General features: G+C 44.2%; 1 protein-coding gene across 4 annotated transcripts in view; it reads right to left on the bottom strand.

Annotated features, from left to right (window-relative positions):
• The window catches only part of NR2C2 (nuclear receptor subfamily 2 group C member 2), a 380,432-nt gene that overhangs the window by 49,242 nt on the left and 304,388 nt on the right, over nt 1-26,802 (bottom strand). For all 4 annotated transcript variants that reach the window (XM_029601391.1, XM_029601389.1, XM_029601390.1 and 1 more), the window contains one exon: nt 12,542-12,719. In XM_029601391.1, coding sequence (XP_029457251.1) covers nt 12,542-12,719 — 178 coding nt within the window. The remainder of the gene's footprint in view (nt 1-12,541; nt 12,720-26,802) is intronic.

The raw sequence follows: 26,802 nt of genomic DNA, 5'->3' as shown, positions 1-26,802 counted from the left end.
AGTACATTTCAAAGAGTGACTCAAAATTAGGATTTTGGTCTTCTTCAAACTGAGAGATTGCGGGAGAGCCATCTTTTGATAGATGAGAGGCACAGTGTAGCACAGTCAGTAGTAGCAGTCCAGGAGGATTTCAGAGGGAAGAAAAACTGTATATAGCTTATACAAAAGGCCAAGAATAGAAAGTAGATGACAGAAAGCAGCAAGATAGATACTGAAGAGAGCTGCAGAGAGTGCTGAACCTTGGGGGACACCAGTGGATATGGATTGCTAGAGAGAAGTTGAGGAAGGAGTTCTGGCCTATTGTGTTCTCTTAGAAAGATAGGAGGAAAACCAGAGAGAACAGAGCCGGCAATTCCGGCATCAGAGAGATGAGAGTAGAATATTATGGTTTATCAAATTAACTGATATCTAGAGGAATTAGCATGTAAGATATACCAATATTAAAATCTCTGAGGATGGAATCCATGCTGAGAAGTAGGAGAGTTTCAGTGTTATGGTGACATCTGAATCCAAACTGATATTGGTCAAGAATGGAATGTGTACTGAGAAAATCAGTCAGTTGACTTAAGAAAAAGCTTCGATTACTTTTGTGAGAAATGGAGGAGATGATATTGGTCTGAAGTTTGACAGGTCAGAGGAGTCAGAGGAGGTTTGCTTCAGGGCTGGGCGAAAAATGGTTTTGAGCATTTTGGGAAGGTGGCCAGGAAAAGGGAAAGGATGACAATTCTTGTCGGGTCAAGGATTTCCTGGTGAGAGATTTTTAGTCACAGCAGAATAATGTGCGGCAAACAATTAAACTGGACAATAGCACATTAACCAGAACACTAATATTTTAATTTAAGACCTTTAATGGCTTTTAGAGGATGTATACGATGTCCCAGGGGCATCGTATACAAGCCTTTCATTTCTGTAGGCTCTTTAAATGTCTGGTTTAAGCGCATTAATATCGTCTTGACTGTCCGCATATAACCCATATATACACCTTGCAGCATCTTGAGTATTTGAGACCTCGGGTCCGACTTCAGTTGTTTGTTGCCTCCCGCGATGTCCCTGGGGAGACAAAATCCATCCATTTACAGTTTCACATGTAAGAGAGTCCGCCTGGGACTCCTTGCTTTAAAGCTTTATTATTAAGATAATCATTGCTTCGCCGCAACTTGAGCTGCTGATTTATTCTTCCTAAGAATTTTTGGAATTGGTCCCCCTGACGCAGGGGCTTTGTATGAGTACTTGCCTTGTACTCCACAATTTAAGTTCTGTGCACTATAGTTGAGTGCACATATTAAAATATTAGTGTTCTGGTTAAAGTGCTATTGTCCAGTTTAATGTTTGCCGCACATTATTCTGCTGTGATTTAATTAAATGTGTGTGCCTTTTACTCCACCCCTTCTGTATGCTTGCGCCCAGAGAGATTTTTAGTAACAGAGTGGAACAGGTGTTTAAAGGGAAGAAGGAGGAATTTAATTTATTAGTAGTGAGCATAATTTCAGACTGAGGGACGTAGACAAAATCTGACCAGAGAATATGTGTTTTGGTGTTAGCTGGCAGTGTGTATGCTGGGAAAGCTTGGTCGACAGGAAGAATGCATATGCTTCGCATCAATCTGCCATGGAGACTGTAGATTGTGGAAGTGTAACAGGGGATGGGGGAATAATCAGACTGTTCACAATGCGGAACAGTTCGAGGACTATTCATAGCTGTTTTCACGTGGTTTGAAAAATAGGCTTTTTTTGCTGCATTTGTGGCCATTTTATATTGTGTAAGTGTGTTTCGGTAAGTTTTGAGGTTGAGAGAGGTAGGATTTCTTTTCCATTTAGATTCAGATCTGCTTAGGGCTTGTTTTTGAAGGCTTAATGAGTGAGTGTACCATCTAGCTCTTCATGAATGTCTGCAGGTATACAGTTTCAGGGGGGCTAATCTGTCAGTTATAGATTGTTTTGAGTTATGCCATCTTGTGACCATATTATCTAGATGTTGCAAACGTGCCCTGCGGGCCCTGAGGAGGAACACAGAGGCACGGTCGTCTGCTCCTGGGAGAGAGTGTGAGCCCCTGGCCCATGAGGCGACTCAGGGAGGAGCCCCAAGACACACCCAGAGGGAGGTGAGCAAATACAAGCATGGGTGGAGCAAGAACACTGGAACTAGACGAACAGGGTCAGCCCCCCGCTAAGCTACACATCCCAGTGAAGTCAGACAGAGGCAGAGGGCTGGGAACGAAGAGACCGGGAACTGGAACAGGAGAGTCCGGATCCTGGAAACAAGAAAGAGTCAGAGTACATAGAAGAGACAGAGACTCTTGGAGACGAAGGAGAGACGAGACTCTTGGAGACAAAGGAGAGACGAGGCTCTTGGAGACGAAGGAGAGACGAGGCTCTTGGAGACGAAAGAGAGACGAGGCTCTTGGAACTTGGAAGGTGCTGTCCCTCAGGGCACCCTACATAGCCCAACGTGGACTGGTCACGGACCACCCTTTCCCGCTGCGTGCCCTACACAACCCAGAAGGCTGGTCGCGGATCACGCGGAGAGCAGGATGTGGACAGAACGGAGAAGAGGGTCCGGGCAGCACTTGAGGTAAGTCCAGCTGGAAGAGGATTCCAGTCACTTGAAGACAGACACCAAGAGAGGTGGATTTACTCCAAAGAAGGTTGGCTAGAGACGAAGTCCGGGGGACAGCAAGGCTGCTGACGGATTCTTCAGGATTGAGATGTGGAGTGAAGGAGAACGATACGCAGGAGAAGGTACCTCAGGCGCAAGCCATCTGGACATCTGAAACCCTGGACATCTGGATCTCAGAACGAGCAGACATTTGGACCTCGGGACATCTGGACAGACGGACAGCAGGACGAGTGGAATTCTGGAAGTCTTGGACGAGAGGACGAACGGACATCAGGACGAAGGACTTCTGGACATGACGAAGGAGATCAGACGAAGGACGAGACCCAGGATATTGGATGGAGACATCAGGAACACAAAGAACATGAAGTCATCTGGACAGGAGCAGAAGATGGATTCCTTGGAAGCTGGAGAAGGTCCAAGGGAGATGTGAATCGAGATGTGCATCGATCCGAAGGCCCTGAAGAATTGAAGCAGGGCCTCCAAATAAGGCAGGACCAGGAAGAGCTCCGAAGACCTCATCCGGAGGGCCAGAGCACACCCCCTTCCCCCAGCCCCTCAAGAAGCGCGGTTCGGTGGCAGTCCAGGCCACGGAGAAGGCTACAGCACGCTGGTTGCATGGAAATAAAAGTGAGGGCCGGTCCCCAGGATGGGGTCTGCAGACAAGATCGTAACAGTGCCCCCCTTGAAGTTCCCTCCCAAAGCCTGTTCAATGGCTGAGGGTGAAACTCCAATATCAGGTGGACTACTGGGGATCCGAACACAGGTCTTCAATGTTGCGAGGAGTTGAAGAAAAGACTAAACAACATGTTGACGAGTTGACGTAGACACAGGAAATTAGGATGATCCAAGTAGACATAAACACTGCCCCGAGGAGCGGGGAAGCATAAACAGTCTCTGGTGTAAAAGGTTGGCACCGCCCCGAGGAGCAGGGAAGGGAAAGAGACCAGGTCTCCGGAGAGAGCGCACGCAGGCCCCTGAGGAGCGGATACCTGAGCTAGAATCCAGGGCGCTCGATGAAACAAGAAAGTCCAAAGAATATGGCACCAACGATGGAAGGCTTGTCGTAGTGGTAAGAAAATCCTTTGCTGAAAAGCTGACACAAGTGAAGAAGTCAAGTAGAAGGATGCTCAAAGTTCCTAATTCCAATTCTTTTGGGAGGTCAAATGGTAAGAACAATCCTGTAATCGGTGAAGGAAGAAGAATATCTCTCTGGAAGATCTTGTATAGTAATGCAAGTTCCCGTATGGTAAAGAAGCAGTTCAAAAGAGTGTGGAAGTCAACAGACATCACTACGAGACTTCAGGCAGGGTATAGATTCAACGTATTAACTTTCCCAGATAAGGGTATGGATGAATATCTCTCAAGATAGAGGAAAATGAGTTGACATTGGAAGATAAGGTTCAAGGGTAGCAAGGGCTCCGGCAGGAATAGGCAAGCCAAGATGGCACTTATAATCCTACTAGGCAGCAGATGGATACCAGAAGAGTGGATGTAGCGAATTCATGAAGTTCAGTTCAGAATTTACCAGTTCAGAACACTGCAGGAAAGGATGCTGGAGGAGAGTGATAATGAATGCTGAGTCAAGCAACCTGCCTTGGCACAACGAGGAACCACAGGATACAGAAAAGGTAGCTTGCAATGGAGAAAAGGGAGAACTTCCCACTTGTACGGTGCAACACAGGATCAAAAGCTGGATCCAAGGTGAACTAGCCACATAGAAATCAAGGAGATGAAAAAACTCTGCAGCGAACTTCAAACTGGGGAGAAAAGTTTGGCTAGAAATTCCTCCAGCAAGGAGCGAAGTGAGCAAGATGAAACGGAACCAGGTCTAGGGTGCAGGCACCTCCTGCAGGTCATTTTACCCCAGGAACCTGGAGTTGCTGTAGAGTATACTCTTGAGGTTTAGAGGACTTGACAAGAAGTCAGAGTTGATACTGAAGGTGGAAACCTGGGCGCAGGCGCCTCCTGCGGGTCATATGAAACCCAGGAATCTGGAGTGCTGTGGAATATACTCTGATGGAATATCCTCAAGGAGTCATTTGACGAAATGGTCAACATTGGTAATGGATGTGGGAGCCCGGGTGCAGGCACCTCCTGCAGGTCGTGTGAACCCCAGGAAAGAAGAATATCGCAGTGGAAGACTAAGATGGTCCTTGGAACAATGGCAGGCGCCTCCTGCAGGTCGAGAAGGTTCCAGGACTGGACTGAGCTTGAGGAAGTCTGGATGCGGGGGCCTCCTGAGGGTCGAAGGAAACCAGACATGCTGAAAAGAGATAAGCGAGTCAGTACATAACATTCTGAGTGAAAAACAGAACACGTGAGTCCAGGAATTTGGAGAAGATCCTGCTTAAGAACAGGAAACATGAGTCCAAGAAGTAGAGAATTTATTTAAAAACAGGAAACGTGAGTTCAGAACTTGGAGAAAAAGGTTTCTGCTTGAACAATGAAACGTGGGTTTAGAACTTGGAGAAAAACTGCTGCTGAAAAAACAGGAGACCAAAGTTCGGAACTTCGAAAAACTGTTTCTGCTTAAATATAGGGGGCCAGATTTTCAAAGGGATACGTGCGTACCCCCTGAAAGCCTGCCCGAAGTTCCCCCTGCGCGCGCCGAGCCTATGTTGAGTAGGCTCAGCGGCGCGCACAAGCCCCGGGACGCGCGTAAGTCCCGGGGCTTTCCTGGGGGGGGGGGGCGTGTCGGGGAGCATGTCGCATCATTTGGAGCGTTTCAGGGGCGTGGCTGAGGCCTCAGAAACGGCTCCTGGGCCTGGGAATCGCATGCCAGCGGCTGGGCAGGCATAACTTGTGCAACAAAGGTAGGGGGGGTTTAGGTAGGGCTTGGGGGGTGGGTTAGGCAGGGGAAGGGAGGGGAAGGTGCGGGGTGGTGGAAGGAAAGTTCCCTCCGAGGCTGCTCTGATTTCGGAGCGGCCTCGGAGGGAATGGAGCCAGGCTGCATGGCTCAGCGCGTGCAGGCTGCCGATTTTGCACAGCCTTGCACACGCCGATCCCGGATTTTATCAGATACGCGCGTATCTATTAAAATCCCGCGTACTCTTGTTTGAGCCTGGTGCACGAACAAAAGGACACGTGTGCGCAAATTTGTAAAATCTACCCTAGGGAACAAGAGTTCAGGAAAATTTTGTTAGAAAAACAAGCAACATAAATCCAGCAACTTGAGAAAAAATGCCTGGTAAAAATTTAGGCCTGACAAAAAAATTTTTAAAAACTAGTCCAGGAAATTTTGTAGAAAAATCTCTGGTGAAAGTTAGGCCAGAGACATTAAAAAATTTGTCCAGGAAATTTTGTGCCCATTACAGGCACCAGCTCACCGAGCTCATGGCCTTCGGATACTGTTGCGAACGCGCCCTGTGTGCTCTGAGGAGGGACACGGAGGCGCAGTTGTCTACCCCTGGGAGAGAGTGTGAGCCCTTGGCCCACAAGGCGGCTCAGGGTGGAGCCCCAAGACACACCCCGATGGAGGTGAGCAAGTACAAGCATGGACGGAGCAAGAACACTGGAATTGGACAACCAGGGTCAGCCCCCCGCTGAGCTACACACCCCAGTGAAGTCAGACAGAGTCAGAGGGCTGGGAACGAAGACACTGGGAACTGGAACAGGAGAGTCTGGATCCTGGAAACAAGAAAGAGTCAGAGTACATAGAAGAGACAGACTCTTGGAGACTTGGATGAGACGAGACTCTTGGAGACTTGGATGGGATGAGACTCTTGGAGACAAAGGAAAGGCGAGGCCCTTGGAGACGAAGGAAAGGCGAGGCCCTTGGAGACGAAGGAGAGACGAGGCCCTTGGAGACGAAAGAGAGACGAGGCTTTTGGAGACGAAAGAGAGACAAGACTCTTGGAGACTAAGGAGAGACGAGGCTCTTGGAACTTGGAAGGTGCTGTCCCTCAGGGCGCCTTACACAGCCCGAAGTGGACTGGTCAAAGACCACCCTGTCCTGCTGCGTGCCCTACACAACCCTGGAGGATGTTTGCGGACCATACGGAGAACGGGACGTGCACAGAACGGAGAAGAGGGTCCAGACAGCACTTGAGGGAAGTCCACCTGGAAGAGGATTCCAGTCACGTGAAGACGGACACCAAGAGAGGCGGATTTACTCCAAAGAAGATCGGCTGGAGATGAAGTGTGGGGGATAGCAAGGTTGCTGACAGATTCTTCAGGATCGAGATGAGGAGTGAAGAAGTACGGTATGCAGGAGAAGGTACCTCAGGCGCAAGCCATGTGGTCATCTGGAACCATGGACATCTGGATCTCAGAACGAGCAGACATCTGGGCCTTGGGACATCTGGACAGACAGACAGCAGGAAGAGTGGACTTCTAGACGAGAAAGATCTGGAAGTCTTGGATGAGAGGACAAATGGACATCAGGACGAAGGACATCTGGACATGACGAAGGAGATCCGACGAGGGATGAGACCCAGGACATCGGAAGGAGACATCAGGAACATGAAGTCATCTGGACAGGAGCAGAAGATGGATTCCTTGGAAGCTGGAGAAGGTCCAAGGGAGATGCGCATCGATCCGAAGGCCCTGAAGAACTGAAGCAGGGCCTCCAAATAGGGCAGAACCAGGAAGACCCCTGAAGACGTCATCCGGAGGGCCAGAGCACAACCCCTGCCCCTAGCCCCTCAAGAAGCGAGGAGAGGCACGCGCCTGCGCCTAGAGGGAGCCTCAGAGTTAGGTGGGTGGAGCCAAGGCCTGCAGCGGCGTCCTGCAGCGAAGAGGAAGAGAGGCAGGCCGGTGTTGGCTTCCAGCCACGAAGAGGAACTACGCTGGGGGCGACCTCCTGCCCCGAAGATGAGAAGACTGAGGCAGCGGCTCCCAGCCGCTGAAGAGGCCTCCGGTGGCAGCATTTGGGCCGCGGAGGAGGGAGGAATCCCAGCGAGGGGATTCCCCTGAAGGAGGAGTTGGTGGCGTGACTCCAGCCACACAGAAGAGGAGCAGCAGCAGGCCACGAGGGTGAAGGGAAGCGCCGCTGCCCCGGCCTGCCCTCCACCCCGCCCCTCGCAGGAAGTCCGGCACATATGCGCATACCAGCTTTTACGTGCGTGGCCGGGCCTTTTGAAAACAGATTCGGCCCGGCCAAGGCCGGATTTTACACATGGAGGGATTTAAAATCCAGCTGACTTTGTTTATCTTTTAAAACTGCTCTAGTCAAAACAAATTGGCCTTGACTCTTATATTCTAGTCTGTGATAACAGTATTAGATTGCCTTATCTTTTTAGAGGCTTCAAATTTGTTCTTTTGTTTTGTTTTTTTTAGAAATAAAATCAGAGCAGGGCACTTGGAAGGTATATAGAGAATGCCCCAAGATTGTGGCTCACAAGGAAAGCTCTGAGAGAAAAAACCTTCTTAAGACCAGAGTATTTTGTTCTACTGAAGGGCGTTCTGCTGTGAGAAAAGGAGCACAATCAACACTGGCTTGCTTCAACAACCCTCAGACTGGAGCATGGCCTATAAGCTCTTAGGCTGGGAAAAAAATCTCCTTTAAAATTTTTAAGTTTAAGACAATTTTAGAAAATTTGAAACTAAAAATTTCTGATAAACTGCCAGAATATCCACTCATTTGCTGGAGGCAGTAAATACTGATTCATTAGGTTCTGCATATAGATTAAGTAGTAGAAGTGATGTGATATATATATATATATCAATATATATTTATTTATTTTTATTTATTTATTTCAAATTTTTATATACCGGCATTCGAGACAGCAGTCACATCATGCTGGTTCACATAAAACAGGGGTGCATAGAAAACATAACTATAACAAAGGTGCTGAAAAGGCAGTTACATATAACAGGGTGATAAGAACTTGGATGAGAAGGAAGAGAAAGGATAGGTTATTAAATTACATATGTAAAACAATAGAATGGATAACCAAGGTGTAGTTGGAGATTAGTAGACTATGTTGGCGTCCGGGAAGGCTTGTAAGAATATCCAGGTCTTTAGTCTTTTTTTAAAGGTTGAGATGCAAGGTTCTGTTCTGAGATTTGAGGGGATGGAGTTCCATAACGGAGGGATGGCTGTAGAGAAAGCCCGGTCTCTTAGTGTGCAGTGTCTGATAGATTTGGACGGTGGTACCTGTAGCGATCCCTTGTATGCATCTCTTGTCAGTCTTGATGAGTTGTGTAGTCGGAGGGGGATCTGTAGGTCGATGGGAGCCAGTTGGTGGGTGATTTTGTATGTGGTGAGAATGGCCTTGTATATTATTCTAAAGTGTATAGGTAGCCAATGGAGGCTCTTTAGTATGGGGGTTATGTGGTCCCTTCTCCTGGTATTTGTCAGAATTCGTGCAGCTGCATTTTGCACCATCTGGAGCGGTTTAGTGTATGAAGCGGGAAGGCCGAGTAGGATGGTGTTACAATAGTCTAATTTTGAAAAAATAATTGCTTGTAGAACGGTTCTAAAATCTTGGGCATGGAAAAGAGGTCTAATTCTTTTCAGCACTTGTAGTTTGTAGAAACAGTCTTTGGTGGTTTTGTTAATAGTGGCTTTGAAATTCAGGCGATTATCAATTAGGACTCCTAGGTCTCTCACTTGTGTGATTTTTGGCGTGGCTTGTTGTGCAGAGGTGATGGTGTTATTTTCTGAGGCGATGAGCAGGAGTTCAGTTTTGCCGGAGTTTAATACCAAATTTAAGCTGGTGAGGAGGAGTTTAATTTTTTGAAGGCATGTATCCCAGTAAGCCAGAGTTTTTGCGAAGGAATCCTTAATGGGTATCAGGACCTGGATATCGTCCGCGTAGAGGTAGTGTTTGAGGTTGAGGTCAAACCTCAACCTCAAATTCTGCCTCCATCAGCTGGGAGTGGGATAGAACCCCAACGTTTTAGACTGGTATAGCCGAAAGACAAGGAATGGAAAAGTTATCCAGCTAAAATTAGCCGGAAAATTTATTCCATATATTCATTGGGATAAACGTCACGCTGAATATACCATCCTAAAGTTATCCGGCTGCATTTAGTCGGAAACTTTAACCCTAACAGGCCAGCGTTTGAATATGGCTGGTTAGTCCTAAAGTTATCCGGCCTTGCATGGCCAGATAACCTGCCACTTAATTGGATATCTTCAAAAGATATCCAGTTAAGTGGCCAACCTTTAAAAAAAACAAAAACATCTGTGGGCTTCCTGGCCCGATTCCTATACCCCCACCACAAAAGTCTAGCACAACACTGGAAGCGCCTAAGATCACATTGTACTGCGAGCCCAGGATAAAAAAAAGAAAGACCCAATTTAGGTACTGGGTAGGTGGGTGGCGTAGAGGGTTGTTTAGGAGGCTGAGGAATCAATATTTGGTGGTATATTTAGTGGGGAGGGAGGGGGAGGGCCAGGCCGGCGCCTATAACATATCTTTTTAAATTTCAAAGAGTAGGGGGGCCAGGCCAGGCCAGGCCAGCTTGGGCGGGGTGGGGGAAGGAAGAGGTCAGACTTTTGTGGTGTAGGGGTAGGATTCAGGCCGGGAGAACCACGGTTGTTTTATGGGGGGGTTTTTTGGGTTTTTTTTAAGGATAGCCATTTAACCAGATATTTTTTGAAGATATCGGTTAAGTGGCATGTTATCCAACCATACAAGGCCAGATAACTTTATACCTACTTCAGAGCAGGCATAAAGTTATCTGTCTAACTTAGCCAGATATATCTGGATAACTTTGGCAAACCTCAGAAAGCTTCTTTTTTATCTGGCTTAATTATACCCGGATTAAGTGGCTCAATATGGCAAAATTTGCCATTTAGACAGATCGGGTTGATTTTAAAAGAAGCGCGCTGGCGTTCATGTGTGCGCGCTACCCGGCGCACCCACATGGACGCCCGATTTTATAACATGCACGCTCGCAGGTGCGCACGTTATAAAATCGGGGGTTGGCGCACACAAGGGGGTGCACAATTGTGCACCCTGTGTGCGCCGACGCCCAAGGCCTTCACCTGTTCTCTCCCAGGCCGCTCCGATTTCAGCCTCAGAGGGAACTTCCTAACCTCCTAATCTAACCTTCCCATCCCTTCCCCTAACCTATCCCCCCCCCTCCAACCTTTGTTTTACCTTCTGCGCCTGCCGGCAACCTGCCGGCACACGATCCACCAGCACAGCGGCAAATGGCCACTGTGCCGGGAGTCTATGACCCCGCCCCCGCCCCTTTTTCGAAGCCCCGAGACTTAGACACGTCCCGGGGCTTTAGGCCCGGTGTGCGTAGGGCTTTGAAAATCCGGCCCATAATTTGTGAGTTATCCATCTAAATGTCTTTTGAATATTGACCTCATAATATTAAACCATTCCAGCCATCTGTTTACCACTTTATAAGCTCATCAAAATATTTTTTTCTAATTGTAGTTATTACAGTCTTGGGATATTCTATTTGTTTAGATAATACAAAATTATTTTCCTCTTGGCTTCTAACCTTAGTCAGATCTCAGTCAGGATATTTCTAACCTCCTGGTCAGACTCATAGCTAGTAAAAAGAAATTCAATTCCTGTAATTCTCCAATGTATTACATTATTATTATTTAATTTATAAGCTGCCTTTCCAAACAAAAAGAATTTTGCTTAAGGTGGAAAATGGCATATTCTTGTCAATACTGTACCACAACAGTTACATTTAAGGGTTACAGGAAATCAAGACTGACATTCTGTGCACCTTTCTCTTAACCCACTTTGCAATTCATTATTCACTTTCAAAGGCTGGAGACAATGAAGTTACTTACCTTAACAGGAGTTCTCCGATGGATAGCAGTATAAGGGGATGTGTGATATCATCTGACGAAGCCCAATACGGAATTTTGATTTCAAAGATTCTAGAAGCTTTTATATTCAGCTGTAGCTACCACCCTGCCTTCTAAGTAGGGCCCCTCAGTCCATGATAGCTAGGACTTGGAGAAACCAACTCCAAGGGGAGATGGGAGGGAGTTGTGAGGACTGACATCCTGCTGTCGACTGGAGAACTCTTATTACAAATAAGTAATATCATTTTCTCAGAGGACAAGCAGAATGGCAGTTCTCAAAGGTATTCCCAAGCTATAGGTTGCCTCAGACAAAAACGGAAAAGTTAACAGTGCCAAAGCATTAGTGTTTTGGTTGGCATCAGGCCAACTTATATAATGTTTTATCCCCCTTCTTTTCTTTTTTTTTCATTTTTGAGGCAGCCTGACCAGTAACGGGTTCTAGTGGGGAATGGAATTAGGTTCTACACCTCAAAGAGACTCCACAGTACAGACTGATTTAAAATCCAGTTTCGCAGCAGGAGCCCTATCAAAAGCAAGAATGTGTTGTGAATGCATGGTGAAAATCCCACTTCACTGCTTCGAAGAAAACACAATCAAAGCTCCAGTACAGTGAGCTTTGACATGTCCCAGTAGACTCAAGTCTTCCTGGACAAATGAAAAGGCACAATTCACTAACCAAGAACAGTTGATGTAGGATTTAATTGACTTGGAGTAGGGAGCTCCGGAAGCTAATTTTAAAGGAGGTTGCTCCTTTGCCAAGTTGTGTCCGCTTGAACCTCAGCTGAAGGAGCAATTCCATTTTCCATGTTAAAAGCTTCTAGAATCTATGACATCAAAGTTCTGTGCTGGCTCCATCGGTTGACGCCACCCCATATGTGAGGACTGCTATCCTGTTTGTCCTCGGAGAATAAGAAAAATATTATCTTTAAGGCTGAGTCATATTTTAGCATGGGTTCCATATTAAAGCGCAAAACAAAGTAATTCTGAAATAAGACAGGAAAACTAATAGCTCCAAATTGTGTCCAGCAATTTTCTTGTTAAAACAAGGTGAGATATCATTCTCCCCCATCAAAGCCATTTATCTTTCACAAATGAACTGTCAAAATTCTATGGCAATTTGCTGACAATACAACATTTTGAAGTTCTATAACAAAGTGAAACATTTTTATCTAGGTTACCTGCTCAGGAAGCACGTACCTTAAATGTGACATGTGTATCTGTAAGCAGAGGTCCTTCTACCTCAATAATAGGTGTAGATTGATCTCTGCTAATTACATGTATGTTCCCTCCTCCTGCAGGATCAATTCCATCTGCCAAGTTTTGTCCTGCAGTGACATCTGCAGTACTAAGTGCTTTTGCCAATGTATCAAATGCTCTGGAAAATATCAAGAATAAATGTACAATAGGCCCAACATAGTAGCATAGTTTCACACTTTCAAAGGGATCTAGCCATTTAACTACAAAATGACAACTATCATAGGGGCCAAAATACTAAACTGTATTAACGCGCACCACCTAGCTCACATTAACGGCTTATATTAATGACATGCAAATGAGTCTTCTATTAATTTACAAGCATTAAAGTTAGCATATTAACACAGATGATATGTTAAAGAGGATTCTGTTAATTTAGTGAGTTTTAATGTGCATTATTTTTCTTTATGCTAATAGGTAATAAGCTGTTTTGATGAGTTTTATATCTAATTTCATTAGCATAGGTTTTTGCGTTAAAACTCTCACAAACTAATTTATATGCATTAAAAGCACGGTTTACATTCATAAACTAGACTGCATGCATTAGCAGCACTTTTAATGCATGATAATGTGACTACAGTAGCATACTTTAGTATACTGGCCTCATAACATAGTAAATGAAAGCAGAAAAAGTGGCCCATCCAGTCTGCCCAGTTATTCTTATCCATACTGCAAGGATATATCCCAGTTACAAGACATAGAAGCTTAGCCACATGTGGGATATCACTCCTTATCCAGGTCAGTTTTTGTTTGTTTACTCATTAATTTTCTACCATATTGCATAGATGAGCATTAAGATTCTACACTTTATCCAACATCCAGAGGCCCCCCCCCCCCCCCCAAATACTTTATGACCAAATTTCATAATAATATAAACAGCTACCAACACTAATGAGGCTGTTGCCCAACACTTGGCTGCCTATGTTCCATGTCTCTAGATCTATCACCAACCTGCCAGAATTGATTTGGTTTGTTTATGAGAAGTTTTAGCCTGTTGGTATGAACCCAACTACTCAAACTTGTGCTTGGGTCTCCCTCCCCCAGTCAGTCAGGTTTTCCCTAATGAATATGCATGAGATACATAACTGGAATAAAAAGGAATGAAATAATTCAGCTATAATTAAAACAATTGTCAAAGATCTTTAGTATATAAAATGATGTATTCTGATAGTTCTTTTCTAGTCCATTTACTATATTATACTCCTAAACGTGCATTACATTTGACCAATGATAAATTACTAGTTACTTGATAATTTCCTTTTCCTTAGGACAATCAGATAAATCCAGAACAAGTGGGTTATGCACCTCTACCTGCAGATTAAGATGGAGCAAACTGACATCACAGTACATATACCCCTGCAGTGACATCAGCCTGCCAGTATTCTTTTCAAAAGCAACTGTGGACAGACTAGCAAAACTTGATTAAACAGATAACCATTTCAATACTCAGTCAACAGGCAACACTGAGCTCAGACAAGAATGCATGAACACTAGGTCTAGGGACTGGACTAAAACCAGTAATCCCTGTAACACGTAGCCATGCAAAAGAACCATAATACACCATTTGGCAGCCAAGAGAGGGAAGCTGGATTCATCTGACTGTCCTAAAGTAAAGGAAATTATCAAGTAAGTAGTAGTTTCTCATTTCTTAGTGTCCAGTCAGATGAATCCAGAACACGTGGGATGTACCCAAGCTACTCCCGAATACAGCGGGAGGCTGCCCATAATCTAGTCAAAAATCACACTTGCAAAAGCAGCGTTTTCTTAGGCTTGCACATCCAGACGATAATACCTGGAAAAAGTGTGTAACGAGAACCACGTCAGCTCAGCAAATGTCGACAGGAGATAATTTATAAGAACATAAGAAATTGCCATGCTGGGTCAGACCAAGGGTCCATGAAGTTCAGCATCCTGTTTCCAACAGAGGACAAACCATGCCACAAGAACCTGGCAATTACCCAAACACTAAGAAGATCCCATGCTACTGATGCAATAGCAGTGGCTATTCCCTAAGTAAACTTGATTAATAGTCGTTAATGGACTTCTCCTTCAAGAACTTATCCAAACCTTTTTTGAACCCAGCTACACTAACTGCACTAACTACATCCTCTGGCAACAAATTCCAGAGCTTTATTGTGCATTGAGTGTAAAAGAAATTTCTCCGATTAGTCTTAAATGTGCTACTTGCTAACTTCATGGAATGCCCCCTAGTCCTTCTATTATTTGAAAGTGTAAATAACCGAGTCACATCTACTCGTTCAAGACCTCTCATGGTCTTAAAGACCTCTATCATATCCCCCCTCAGCTGTCTCTTCTCCAAGCTGAACAGCCCTAACCTTTTCAGCCTTTCCTCATAGGGGAGCTGTTCCATCCCCTTTATCATTTTGGTTGCCCTTCTCTGTACCTTCTCCATCGCAACTATATCTTTTTTGAAATGCGGCGACCAGAATTGTACACAGTATTCAAGGTGTGGTCTCACCATGGGGCGATATAGAGGCATTATGACATTTTCCGTTTTATTAACTATGCTCTTCCTAATAATTCCTAACATTCTGTTTGCTTTTTTGACTGCTGCAGCACACTGAGCCGACGATTTTAAAGTATTATCCACTATGATGCCTAGATCTTTTTCCTGGGTGGTAGCTCCTAATATGGAACCTAACATCGTGTAACTACAGCAAGGGTTATTTTTCCCTATATGCAACACCTTGCACTTGTCCACATTAAATTTCATCTGCCATCTGGATGCCCAATCTTCCAGTCTTGCAAGGTCTTCCTGTAATATATCACAGTCCGCTTGTGATTTAACTACTCTGAATAATTTTGTATCATCCGCAAATTTGATAACCTCACTCGTCGTGTTCCTTTACAGATCATTTATATATATATTGAATAGCACCTGTCCAAGTACAGATCCCTGAGGCATTCCACTGTTTACCCTTTTCCACTGAGAAAATTGACCATTTAATCCTTCTCTCTGTTTCCTGTCTTTTAACCAGTTTGTAATCAACGAAAGGACATCGCCTCCTATCCCATGACTTTTTAGTTTTTGTAGACGCCTCTCATGAGGGACTTTGTCAAACGCCTTCTGAAAATCCAAATACACTACATCTACCAGTTCACCTTTATCAACATGTTTATTAACCCCTTCAAAAAAATGAAGCAGATTTGTTAGGCAAGACTTCCCTTGGGTAAATCCATGTTGACTATGTTCCATTAAACCATGTATTTCTATATGCTCTACGATTTTGATCTTGAAAATAGTTTCCACTATTTTTCCCGGCACTGAAGTCAGGCTCACTGGTCTATAGTTACCTGGATCGCCCCTGGAGCCTTTTTTAAATATTGGGGTTACATTGGCCACCCTCCAGTCTTCAGGTACAATGGATGATTTTAATGATAGGTTACAATTTTAACTAATAGATCAGAAATTTCATTTTTTAGATCCTTCAGGACCCTAGGATGCACACCATCCGGTCCAGGTGATTTGCTACTCTTTAGTTTGTCAATCTGGCCTACTACATCTTCCAGGTTCACAGTGATTTCATTCAGTTCGTCTGACTCATCACCCCTGAAAACCATCTCCGGAACTGGTATCTCCCCAACATCCTCATTAGTAAACACGGAAGCAAAGAATTCATTTAGTCTTTCTACAATGGCCTTATCTTCCCTAAGAGCCCCTTTAACCCCTCGGTCATCTAATGGTCCAACCAACTCCCTCACAGCTTTCTTGCTTCGGATATATTTTTAAAAGTTTTTATTATGAGCTTTTGCCTCTATGGCCAACTTCATTTCAAATTCTCTCTTCACCTGTCTTATCAATGTTTTACACTTAACTTGACAATGCTTATGTTTTATCCTATTTTCTTCAGATGGATCCTTCTTCCAATTTTTGAAGGATGTTTTTTAGGCTAAAATAGCCTCTTTCACTTCACCTTTTAACCATGATGGTAATCGTTTTGCCTTCTTTCCACCTTTCTTAATGTGTGGAATACATATGGACTGTGCCTCTAGGATTGTATTTTTAAACAATGTCCAAGCCTGTTGAACACTTTTAACCTTTGCAGCTGCACCTTTCAGTTTTTTTCTAACTATTTTTCTCATTTTATCAAAATTTCCCTTTTGAAAGTTTAGTGTTAGAGCTGCAGATTTACTTATTGTCCCCCTTCCAGTTATTAGTTTAAATTTGATCATGTTATGATCACTGTTGCCAAGTGGCCCCACCACCGTTACCTCTCTCACCAAATCCTGCGTTCCACTAAGAATTAAATCTAAAATAGCTCCCTCTCTTGTTGGTTCCTGAACCAATTGCTCCATGAAGCAGTCATTTATTACATCCAGGAGCTTTACTTCTCTAGCAAGTCCTGATGTTGCATTTACCCAGTCAATATTGGGGTAATTGAAATCTTACTCACACAAGGGAGTCAGTGGTTAACCACAACAACAAATCGAATAACCAAAAATGTGGAACCCAAATTAATAGTCAAATAATAGCCTACGAAGGTATCAGCAAGCCTTGACGTTATATGTCACTTTAAGTAGACACTAACTGGTCTTTTCAATCATCCACCTTCATCATTTTCTAATGCAACATACTATTTTTTATTTTTCTAATACATTAAAATAGTCCTCCATCCATATTAACAGAAATGACTCTTTAGCAATCGAACATTAGCATTGCCCTTACACAGGCCGGTGTTTCGCTGGATAAGCTTCCTCAGGGGCACGTAGAAGTAAATTTAGTGAGAGCCATATATCTAAAGGGATTAAATGGAGTTGCACATTTGTAGAAGCAAATAGAAAATTGAAAATAAAATCAGTACTTATCTGAGAATACCGTGGCTACCTTCTTAGACGGGACCATGCTAATGCTAATGTTCGATTGCTAAAGAGTCATTTCTGTTAATATGGATGGAGGACTATTTTAATGTATTAGAAAAAGAAAAAATATTATGTTGCATTAGAAAATGATGAAGGTGGATGATTGAAAAGACCGGTTAGTGTCTACTTAAAGTGACATATAACGTCAAGGCTTGCTAACACCTTTGTAGGCTATTATTTAACTATTAATTTGGGTTCCACATTTTTGGTTATTCGGAAATTGAAATCTCCCATTATTATTGTACTGCCAAATTGGTTAGCTTCCCTGATTTCTCTTAGCATTTCATCATCTGTCTGACCATTTTGTCCAGGTAGTCGGTAGTATACTCCTATCACTATACTCTTACCCAACACACATGGGATTTCTACCCATATAGATTCTACTGAGCATTTAGTCTCTTGTATGATCTTTATCCTGTTGGATTCTATACCCTCCCGGACATAAAGTGCCACATCCCCACCAAGTTGATCCTCCCTATCATTGCGATATAATTTGTACCCTGATATAGCACTGTCCCATTGGTTATCCTCCTTCCACCAAGTCTCTGTGATGCCAATTATGTCAATCTCATAATTTGCTGCTATACACTCTAACTCTCCCATCTTATTTCTTAGACTTCTGGCATTGGCATACAGACATTTCAAAGTGTGTTTTTTGTTTGTATTAACAACCTGCTTTTCAGTTGTTTGGGATAATTCGGAAATCATTAGCTTCCGTGATTTTTTACATATAGGCATATGGACTATGTTTGCTTTTAATGGAACCTCTCTGTTGGGATGCCCTAACGCTCCTGTTTCATTAGTATCCTTCAAGGATACATTTCTCCAAACCATGCACTGCTGAGTGTCTGTCAGCTTTCCTCCTTGTTTTAGTTTAAAAGCTGCTCTATCTCCTTTTTGAAAGTTAGTGCCAGCAGCTTGGTTCCGCCTTGACACTGCTGAACCCTAATGGAATGAGCCCTGACCTGACTAGGTAACGACTTCCCAGAATCAACATATCCAGCCGTGACTACCTCCTTAATCCAGCGAGCTATGGTACCCCGCAAGGCCGGCTCTCCTTGCCTAGTACCGCCATGAAGGACAAACAGGCGATCTGTCTTCCATAAAGGCTTAGTAACCTCCAGATACCTGACAATGTGTCTCTTGACATCCAAGGGTCACAACAGACCCTCTAATATGTGCAATAAAATCACTGTTTATTTCAAATCTAAAGTTGATACTATTTCAAAAGAATTCCTTCATCTACCTTACCCAACTTTTAAAACTCCTTCTTCAGCAGTTAACTGGTCCGATTTCGTTCCAGTAACAAAGTCAACTATTATAAACATCATTCAAAAACAGAAAATTTCCAGTTCCCCTCTAAATCCTTGCTCTGGCTCACAATTCAAATCCCTGGGCCCTCTAGTACAGTGGTTCTCAACCTTTTTTCTGTCGGGACACACCTGACAGATGGTTCTCACATGTATGACACACTGACCCATGATCGTCATGGGGCTAGATGTAAAAGTACAGTTTGCATCCACGGGAACCCCCCTTGACCCACAATAATGGATGTAAAGCAGAATTATGACATTCGCCATACAACTCACCCTACAAAAAATATATTCTGGTTCTGGTGTCATCTCAGTAACAGCAACTCAAACTCCTTCTACTTCCAGGCTCAATAGCCCTACTTATGAAAAGACAGCAGTTTACCACCAATGCACGTCCTCTTGAGAAAACACAACAAATAAGACTGATACAAATGCTTACATGCTAGTAAAATATCTCATCTCGGTAACAGAGACAGAACCGACCTAACATACTCCCAGGATCTCTAGTAATGCACATAAACTAATCCGCACACAGTTACACCTGTATTATGGAATCCACTCAAACAGGATCAACCCTATCTATGAAAAGGCAACACTACAAATATTAAATCAGGCCCTAAAAAACAATACACCTCTTATTAGGAAAACAGAACTAGCAAGCAGCTATAGATCCCCACACAGAAATAATTGTAAAACTATACTAATAAGCAGAATAAATGTTTCAAAACAGCTATGAACAGAATAACATCCAACAATTAAAAACTCATAAAAACTATTAAACATTCTCCAAACACCAATAAAATATTTCAAAAAAGCAGACATCACATAATATTAAATAATTAAAATGGCAGTCAATCAAGAAAAATAAACTTAAAAAGCCACCTTTAGTTTACCCCCTCCAGCAGCTCTCCTACTCCCCCTTCCATGCAGGCCGTGGCACACACCAGAAGCAGCAGTAGAAGCTAAGCTCTATACTCATGGTCCTCTTCCTTAGTGCCCATGTCTCTCACATACACACCATACCAGTCATGCCCCCATGACCAGTTGCTGTCTCTCACACACCAATCATCTCCCAAACAGTCTTTGACACACACACACACACCAGTCACCTTCCTGAACAGTTTTTCTCATGCCATACACATACACACCCACACACACAAGCTTCCCACTCACGTGTTCTACTTACATATATGGGGTTCTCATTCTCAATCCCTTTTTCTGTCTCACACACCCACTCACCAGTCTCTCACTCCCATGCTTGTTCTCTCCACATGCACAGGCTTCTCATTCCCATAATCACTTTTTCTCTCTCTCACACACACACACACATACACACCAGTCATCTGACCTCTCTCATGCATACACACACACACAGGCGTCCCACTCCCACGTTCTCTTTCTAATATACAGGCTTCTCACTCCCATGCTGTGTCTCACACACACCAATGCTTCTCACTCCCATGCTCACTCTTCACATGCACAGGCTTCTCATTCCCATAATCACTTTCTCTCTGTTACACACACACCAGTCTCTCTCTCCTTTCCATGCTCGCTCTCCACGTGCACAGGCTTCTCATTCCCTGAATCACATTCTTTCTCTCACATTCACACACACCATTCTCTTTCTCTCACACACACCGTCACCTTACCAACCATGCATGCACACACACACACAGGCTTCCCACTCCCATGCTCTCTCACATAATCAGGCTTCTCATTCCCATGCTTTCTTTCACACCCGCCCCCCCCCAAACACCAGGCTTCTTACGCCCATGCTTTCTCACATATTCAGATTTCTCACTTCCATGCTTTTTCTCTCTCTCACACACGCACACATCAGTCACTTCCCTGACTAATGTCTCACACTCTCACATACACATCAGTCATCTCCCTGAGCAGTCACTTTTGTTGTCTTTCACATATACACACATCAGCTCTCTGACCAGTTTCTCTCAATCACACACATGCTCTCAATCACACACAGGCTGGCTGGCTGCTTCTCTCTCTCTTTCACTCACTTCCTCTCCCCCCCATCCCCCCTGAGCACAAATGGTAGCTGCAGCAGCCTCCTCCTCCAGCCCCCAGGCCAAGAAAGAAGAATCCCATCAGCCGCGGGAGGCTCATGCTGCTGTCTCCTTTCCCGATTACCGGCTGCTTCGATTGCTCGGGGGCCAATGCTGCTGCTGCCGCTGCTATTTTTCCACGCAGCATGGCTCTTTCTCCTTCCCGCGCACCGCATATCACTTCCTGTTCCGGGTCATTGTGGGGGGGGGGGGGAGGGGGAGCGGCGGGAAGAAGAAAAGGCCAGCCGCAGGTGCCACTGCTTCTTCTACCACCGCTGCCGTTCCCACTGGGCTTGAATTTACTGATAGCCTAGTGGCAATGGCAGCAGGGAAGGAAGAGCAGTGGGAGAGACTGGGAGCACGCGACACACCTGCCAATGCTTGGCGACACACTGGTGGGTCGCGACACACCGGTTGAGAAGCGCTGCTCTAGTAACTTTCTATGCAATTTGGTTAATCAATCCCTTCAAGAATGTCTCGTTCCCGATAGCTTGAAACAAACTGCCATCTTACCTATCCCTAAAAACAAATCCAAAAACCCCTTAGATGTTACTAACCATAGACCGATTGCTCTTCTTCCTTCTTTAGCAAAACGTATAGAATCGGTAGTCATACACCAACTTTCAGATTTCTTAGCGGACCATGATATACTGCACCCAGGTCAACATGGCTTTCGTAAAGGTCACTCCACTGAGACCCTACTTCTTTCTTTTTGGATACTCTACATCGGGGTTTCGATGCCAATACCGATTTCATACTAGTTTGTTTAGACATTTCAGCGGCGTTCGATACGCTGGATCACCAAATTCTCATATCTTTAGGCATTTCAGCAACAGTTTTAAAATGGTTTTAATCTTACTTAGCTAATTGTTCTCAACAAATCTTTTTACATAACCAATCATCAGATCAGTATTCTGTTTTGACAGGTGTTCCTCAGGGGTCTTCACTATCCCCGATTCTTTTTAACATTTAACCCTTGTGTCACATTCTTGCAGCCTTAAATATACAGTTCAGTATTTATGCAGATGACATTCAATTCATCGTCCCTTACAATAATTCATGGTCTGACACTTTGTCAACTACAGCATTATATTTATCTACAGTTAGTTCTTGGCTTTCCCATAACAGATTAAAATTGAATCCTGCAAAAACTGAATTACTCTATTTATCATCCATATCCTGTTCCACAATTGGTCCTCCCTCTCATCTAATGTTTAACGGTACTTCCATTCCAATTCAAAATAATGTCACTAGTTTAGGTATGATCATAAACTCAGATTTATCCATGACAAAACACATTTCGATGGTCATAAAAAAATCTTTTTTCAAACTTCATTTACTGAAACACTTATGTTTCTTGTTATTTCTACAAGATTTTCATAAAGTTCTGCAGTCATTGATATTTTCTGGTCTAGATTATTGCAATGCCCTTTACATTGGCTTGCCTGACTCTTCAATACATCCATTACAATTAGTGCAAAATACAGCAGCTAGAATACTGGTTGGTTCAACACGCAGAAATCATATCTCACCAATCCTTTGCTCCCTTCACTGGCTTCCTATCAAATTTAGAATTATATATAAAGTTTTGACAATCATTCACACTCTCATTTATAACACTTCTTCAACTTGACTCTGTACGACATTACGTATTTACAAACCAGCTCGACAACTGCGATCCCTTTCAAAAAATTTGTTAGACGTACCTACTGTTAAATTTGCAAGGCTTGAATTTACCCTTAAAAGAGCTTTTTCTGTGGCCGGACCCTACTTATGGAATTCCCTACCAGATTACCTGCGACTTACATCATCTGTACAACAATTTAAGAAATCCCTAAAAACCTATCTGTTTCACAAAGCTTTCAATATTTCCTCTTCAAATTGATCATTTAATTATTTACTTTTCAATCCTAGTTTCAGTATTCCATACCAGTCTATATCATCAGTTTACACCATGCTTCCTTCCCTTCCTTCCCCCCCCCCCCCCCCTTTCCTTGCTAACTGCTCAGCAAGTTAGGATCCCCTCCTAATTCCTAATTCTTGTGAGGCGCTCTGTTTTTTTGTATCGAATTTGTTTATTGAATTTGTTTTTAGATTTTTGTGTCTAGATTTTTGTTTTATTGAAGTGTTTTTTATTCGATTATGTATGTTTTAAATCTGTAAACCATTTTGACTAAACTTTTATTTGAAAAAGCGGTATACAAACATTTTAAAATAAAATAAATAAATAAATACACAGACAATACTCCTCTACATTTCTCTCTCTGTCCAGAGACGGCAGGGAGATGGACTGATTCAAGTGAAAGTCAGTGACTACCTTCGGTAGAAAAGAAGGAACAGTAAGTAGCTGTACTGCGCCAGCTGTCACCTGGAGAAATGGATCCCGGCAAGACAAAGCCTGCAGTTCAGAAACCCTACATGCAGAATAAATTGCCATAAGAAACACTGTTTTCAAGGATCTATCATTCACCTAACTTCTGAAACAGGCGAGAGCTGCTACTTGTACCTTTAAGAAATTCAGGGCCAAGCTTTTATTCAAGCCATCTTGCAAAAATTCCAAACTGAGTGGAATCTTGACCGAACGAGGAGTACTTCGATCCTCACACCAGGCCTCAAACACTCGCCAAACCCGCACATAGGCCAAGGAAGTGGAGAACTTTCTAGCTCTTAGCAAGGTGGAAATCACTGCTGCAGAATATCCACGTTTCAGCAAGCGACCCCTTTCAAGGGCCATACCATAAGATTAAATCAAGTTGGATCTTTATGAAGAACAGGACCATGCCACAACAGATCCCTGTGCACCGGAAGTCAAAGGGACAATTCCACCAGGAGTCGCCTCAGATCCACATACTTCGGTCTCCTGGGCCAATCTGGAGCAACAAAGAGCACCATCCCTCTGTGGCACTCAATCACTCAGACTAATCTGCCCAACATGGGCCATGGAGGAAAGGCGTACAGCAACTTGTCTTCCGGCCACTCCTGCACCAAAGACTTTGTATCTCTCCTGCGACTGAAGAATAGCAGAACTTTCGCATTGTGAGAAGTTGCTGGCAGGTCTAGAAACGGGAAACTGCAGTGATCCAGAATCAGCTGAAACACCTCATTTGATAGCGCCCATTCTCATGGATCCAGACTCTCCCTGCTGAGAAAGTTTGCTCTTGCACTGTCTTTTCCTGCCATATGTGAGGCTGAGATCATCTGGAGATGTAGTTCGGCCCGTTCCATAAGCTGATCTATTTCCTCTAACATTTGTTGGCTCTTGGTTCCTCCCTGCTGATTTATGTATGCCTCTGTTATTTCATTGTCCAACATTATTTGGACCGCTCAACCCTGCAGCCTGTCGCTGAACTGCAAACATGCCAGCCGGACTGCCCAGGCTTCCAAACAATTGAAGCTCCAGAGAGACTCTTCTGCATCCCAGCATCCTTGCGCTGTCAACTCCTGATAGTGAGCTCCCCAATCATGGAGGCTCACATCTGTCATCAGTACTAGCCAGTCCGGTGGTGCTAGGGAATTTCCCTTCCTTACATGATCCAGCTGTAGCCACCACTGCAGTCGGTAGGAGACCTCCATCCGAAGGAGGAGCTGAATCGAATAGTCCAGAGAATGCTGGTTCCACCAAGACAACAGGAAGCGCTGAAGAGGACGTGTATGTGCCCTTGCCCATAGTACCACTTCCAGGGTTGCTGCCATTAAACCAAGTACCTGCAAGTAGGATCATACGGTCAGGCACAGAGTGTTCATCAACAGATATAGCTGAACTATCAACTTCTGAATACGAGCTTCCTGCAGGAAAATCTTGCCCTGCTTCATGTCGAACTGAACCCTGACGTATTCCAATGACTGAGCAGGCTGAAGACTGCTCTTGGCCAGATTCACCACCCAACTGAGTTTCTACAACAGGGAGATCACTTTGCAGGTCACCAGGTGGCTCTCTTCCAGCGACTTGGCTCGAATCAGCTAACTGTCTAAATACGGGTGTACTAGGATCCCATCCTTTCTCAATTCTGCCACAACTACTACCATTACCTTGGAAAAGATCTTGGAAGCAAGTGGCCAGACTAAAAGGCAGTACCCGAAACTGATAATGGCGTACCAGAACTGCGAACCACAGAAAGTGTTGATGCTCTAGTTGAATGGGAATGTGAAGATATGCCTTGGACAGGTTTCAAAGAGGTCAGAAATTCCCGAGTGTATGGCCATTAACACCGAGCGCAAGTTCTCCATGCGAAAATGCATCACTCGCAGATGACGGTTTACACCTTTGAGATCCAGGACGGGACAAAAAGATCCCTCTTTCTTGGCACAATGAAATAAGAACATGCCATACTGGGTCAGACCAAGGGTCCATCAAGCCCACTGTTTCCAACAGTGGCCAATCCAGGCCATAAGAACTTGGCAAGTACCCAAAAAGTAAGTCTATTCCATGTTACCGTTGCTAGTAATAGCAGTGGCTATTTTCTAAGTCAACTTAATTAATAGCAGGTAATGGACTTCTCCTCCAAGAACTTATCCAATCCTTTTTTAAACACAGCTATACTAACTGCACTAACCACATCCTCTGGCAACAAATTCCAGAGTTTAACTGTGCGTTGAGTAAAAAGAACTTTCTCCGATTAGTTTTAAGTGTGCCACATGCTAACTTCATGGAGTGCCCCCTAGTCTTTCTATTATCTGAAAGAGTAAATAACCGATTCACATCTACCCGTTCTAGACCTCTCATGATTTTAAACACCTCTATCATATCCCCCCTCAGCCGTCTCTTCTCCAAGCTGAAAAGTCCTAACCTCTTTAGTCTTTCCTCATGGGGTAACTGTTCCATTCCCCTTATCATTTTGGTAGCCCTTCTCTGTACCTTCTCCATCGCAATTATTTCTTTTTTGAGATGCGGCGACCAGAATTGTACACAACCAATTTCTCAGCCATAACTGATGCCTGGCCGCTATTACTGAAGCCACCCCTCTGGCTGAGGTGCGGACCAAATCGCAGCCTGCATCTGCCAAAAAGGTGGCCGCTGGCTCCATAACTGTCCTGGAATTCACCCCAGGGTCATCAACCTCCTGAGAGAGAAGTAAACAAGAGCAAGCCACAAGGAAACAATAAGAAGCTATTTGCAAAGTCATTGCCATTGCTTCAAATGCCTGTTTAAGTATAGTTTCAATCCTATCGTGTACATCCTTCGAGGCCGCACCTCCCTCTACGGTATAGTTGTCCACTTGGAGACTGCACATACAAGTGCATCCACCTTTAGAAAACGTAAATTATCTCTCACCACCGGATCCAGAGACCAAAACCTGACCTCTTTTAAAATTAGCTTCTGGGGCGCCTCACTCAAGATCAATTCTTGAATGGCTTCCATCACAGGGAAAAAACAAGAGGCTTTATGCAGTGAAATCAAAATGTATTTTTATTTGGCTCAAACATGGAATCTGCCCAAGGTACTCCGAACTTATTCAAGATCTGAGAAATCAGGGCCGGCAGTTCATCTCTGTGGAAGAACCATAGCATAGTCCTATACGGTTCTAATCCCGGAGGAATTTCTCCATCCTCTAGACAGTCAGGATCGGCCTCAGCATCCGTGCCATTCAGATCCCTATTGGGCAGACCCGCTGCCGATCTTGGTATACTCTGGTGCTTAACTTTACGTCCGAATGAGGTACCTACCTGCGACTCTGCCCTGGGAGCATTGGACGGGGCTGAGGACTGCGCCTGAAGAAAGGATTGCAATCCCTGGAAAAATTCCACCCATGAAAATGTAGAAGGATCCATACCAAAACCAGAAGGCATATGAGGTGTACCCACTGAGCTACCTTCCCCTGACGAACCAATTAGGGGAGTTCCAATACCAGGCGCCCCACCTGACACATCTTTACCCAGACCTACATCTGGCTAGGAAGAACCAGGCCTAGTGAAATTAGAGGAAGATAATTCTCCTTGAGCCTCCAAA

The sequence above is a fragment of the Rhinatrema bivittatum genome, chromosome 4 (assembly GCF_901001135.1).
Source record: "Rhinatrema bivittatum chromosome 4, aRhiBiv1.1, whole genome shotgun sequence".
NCBI lineage: Eukaryota > Metazoa > Chordata > Amphibia > Gymnophiona > Rhinatrematidae > Rhinatrema > Rhinatrema bivittatum.
This window is presented reverse-complemented; position numbering and strand designations above follow the sequence as displayed.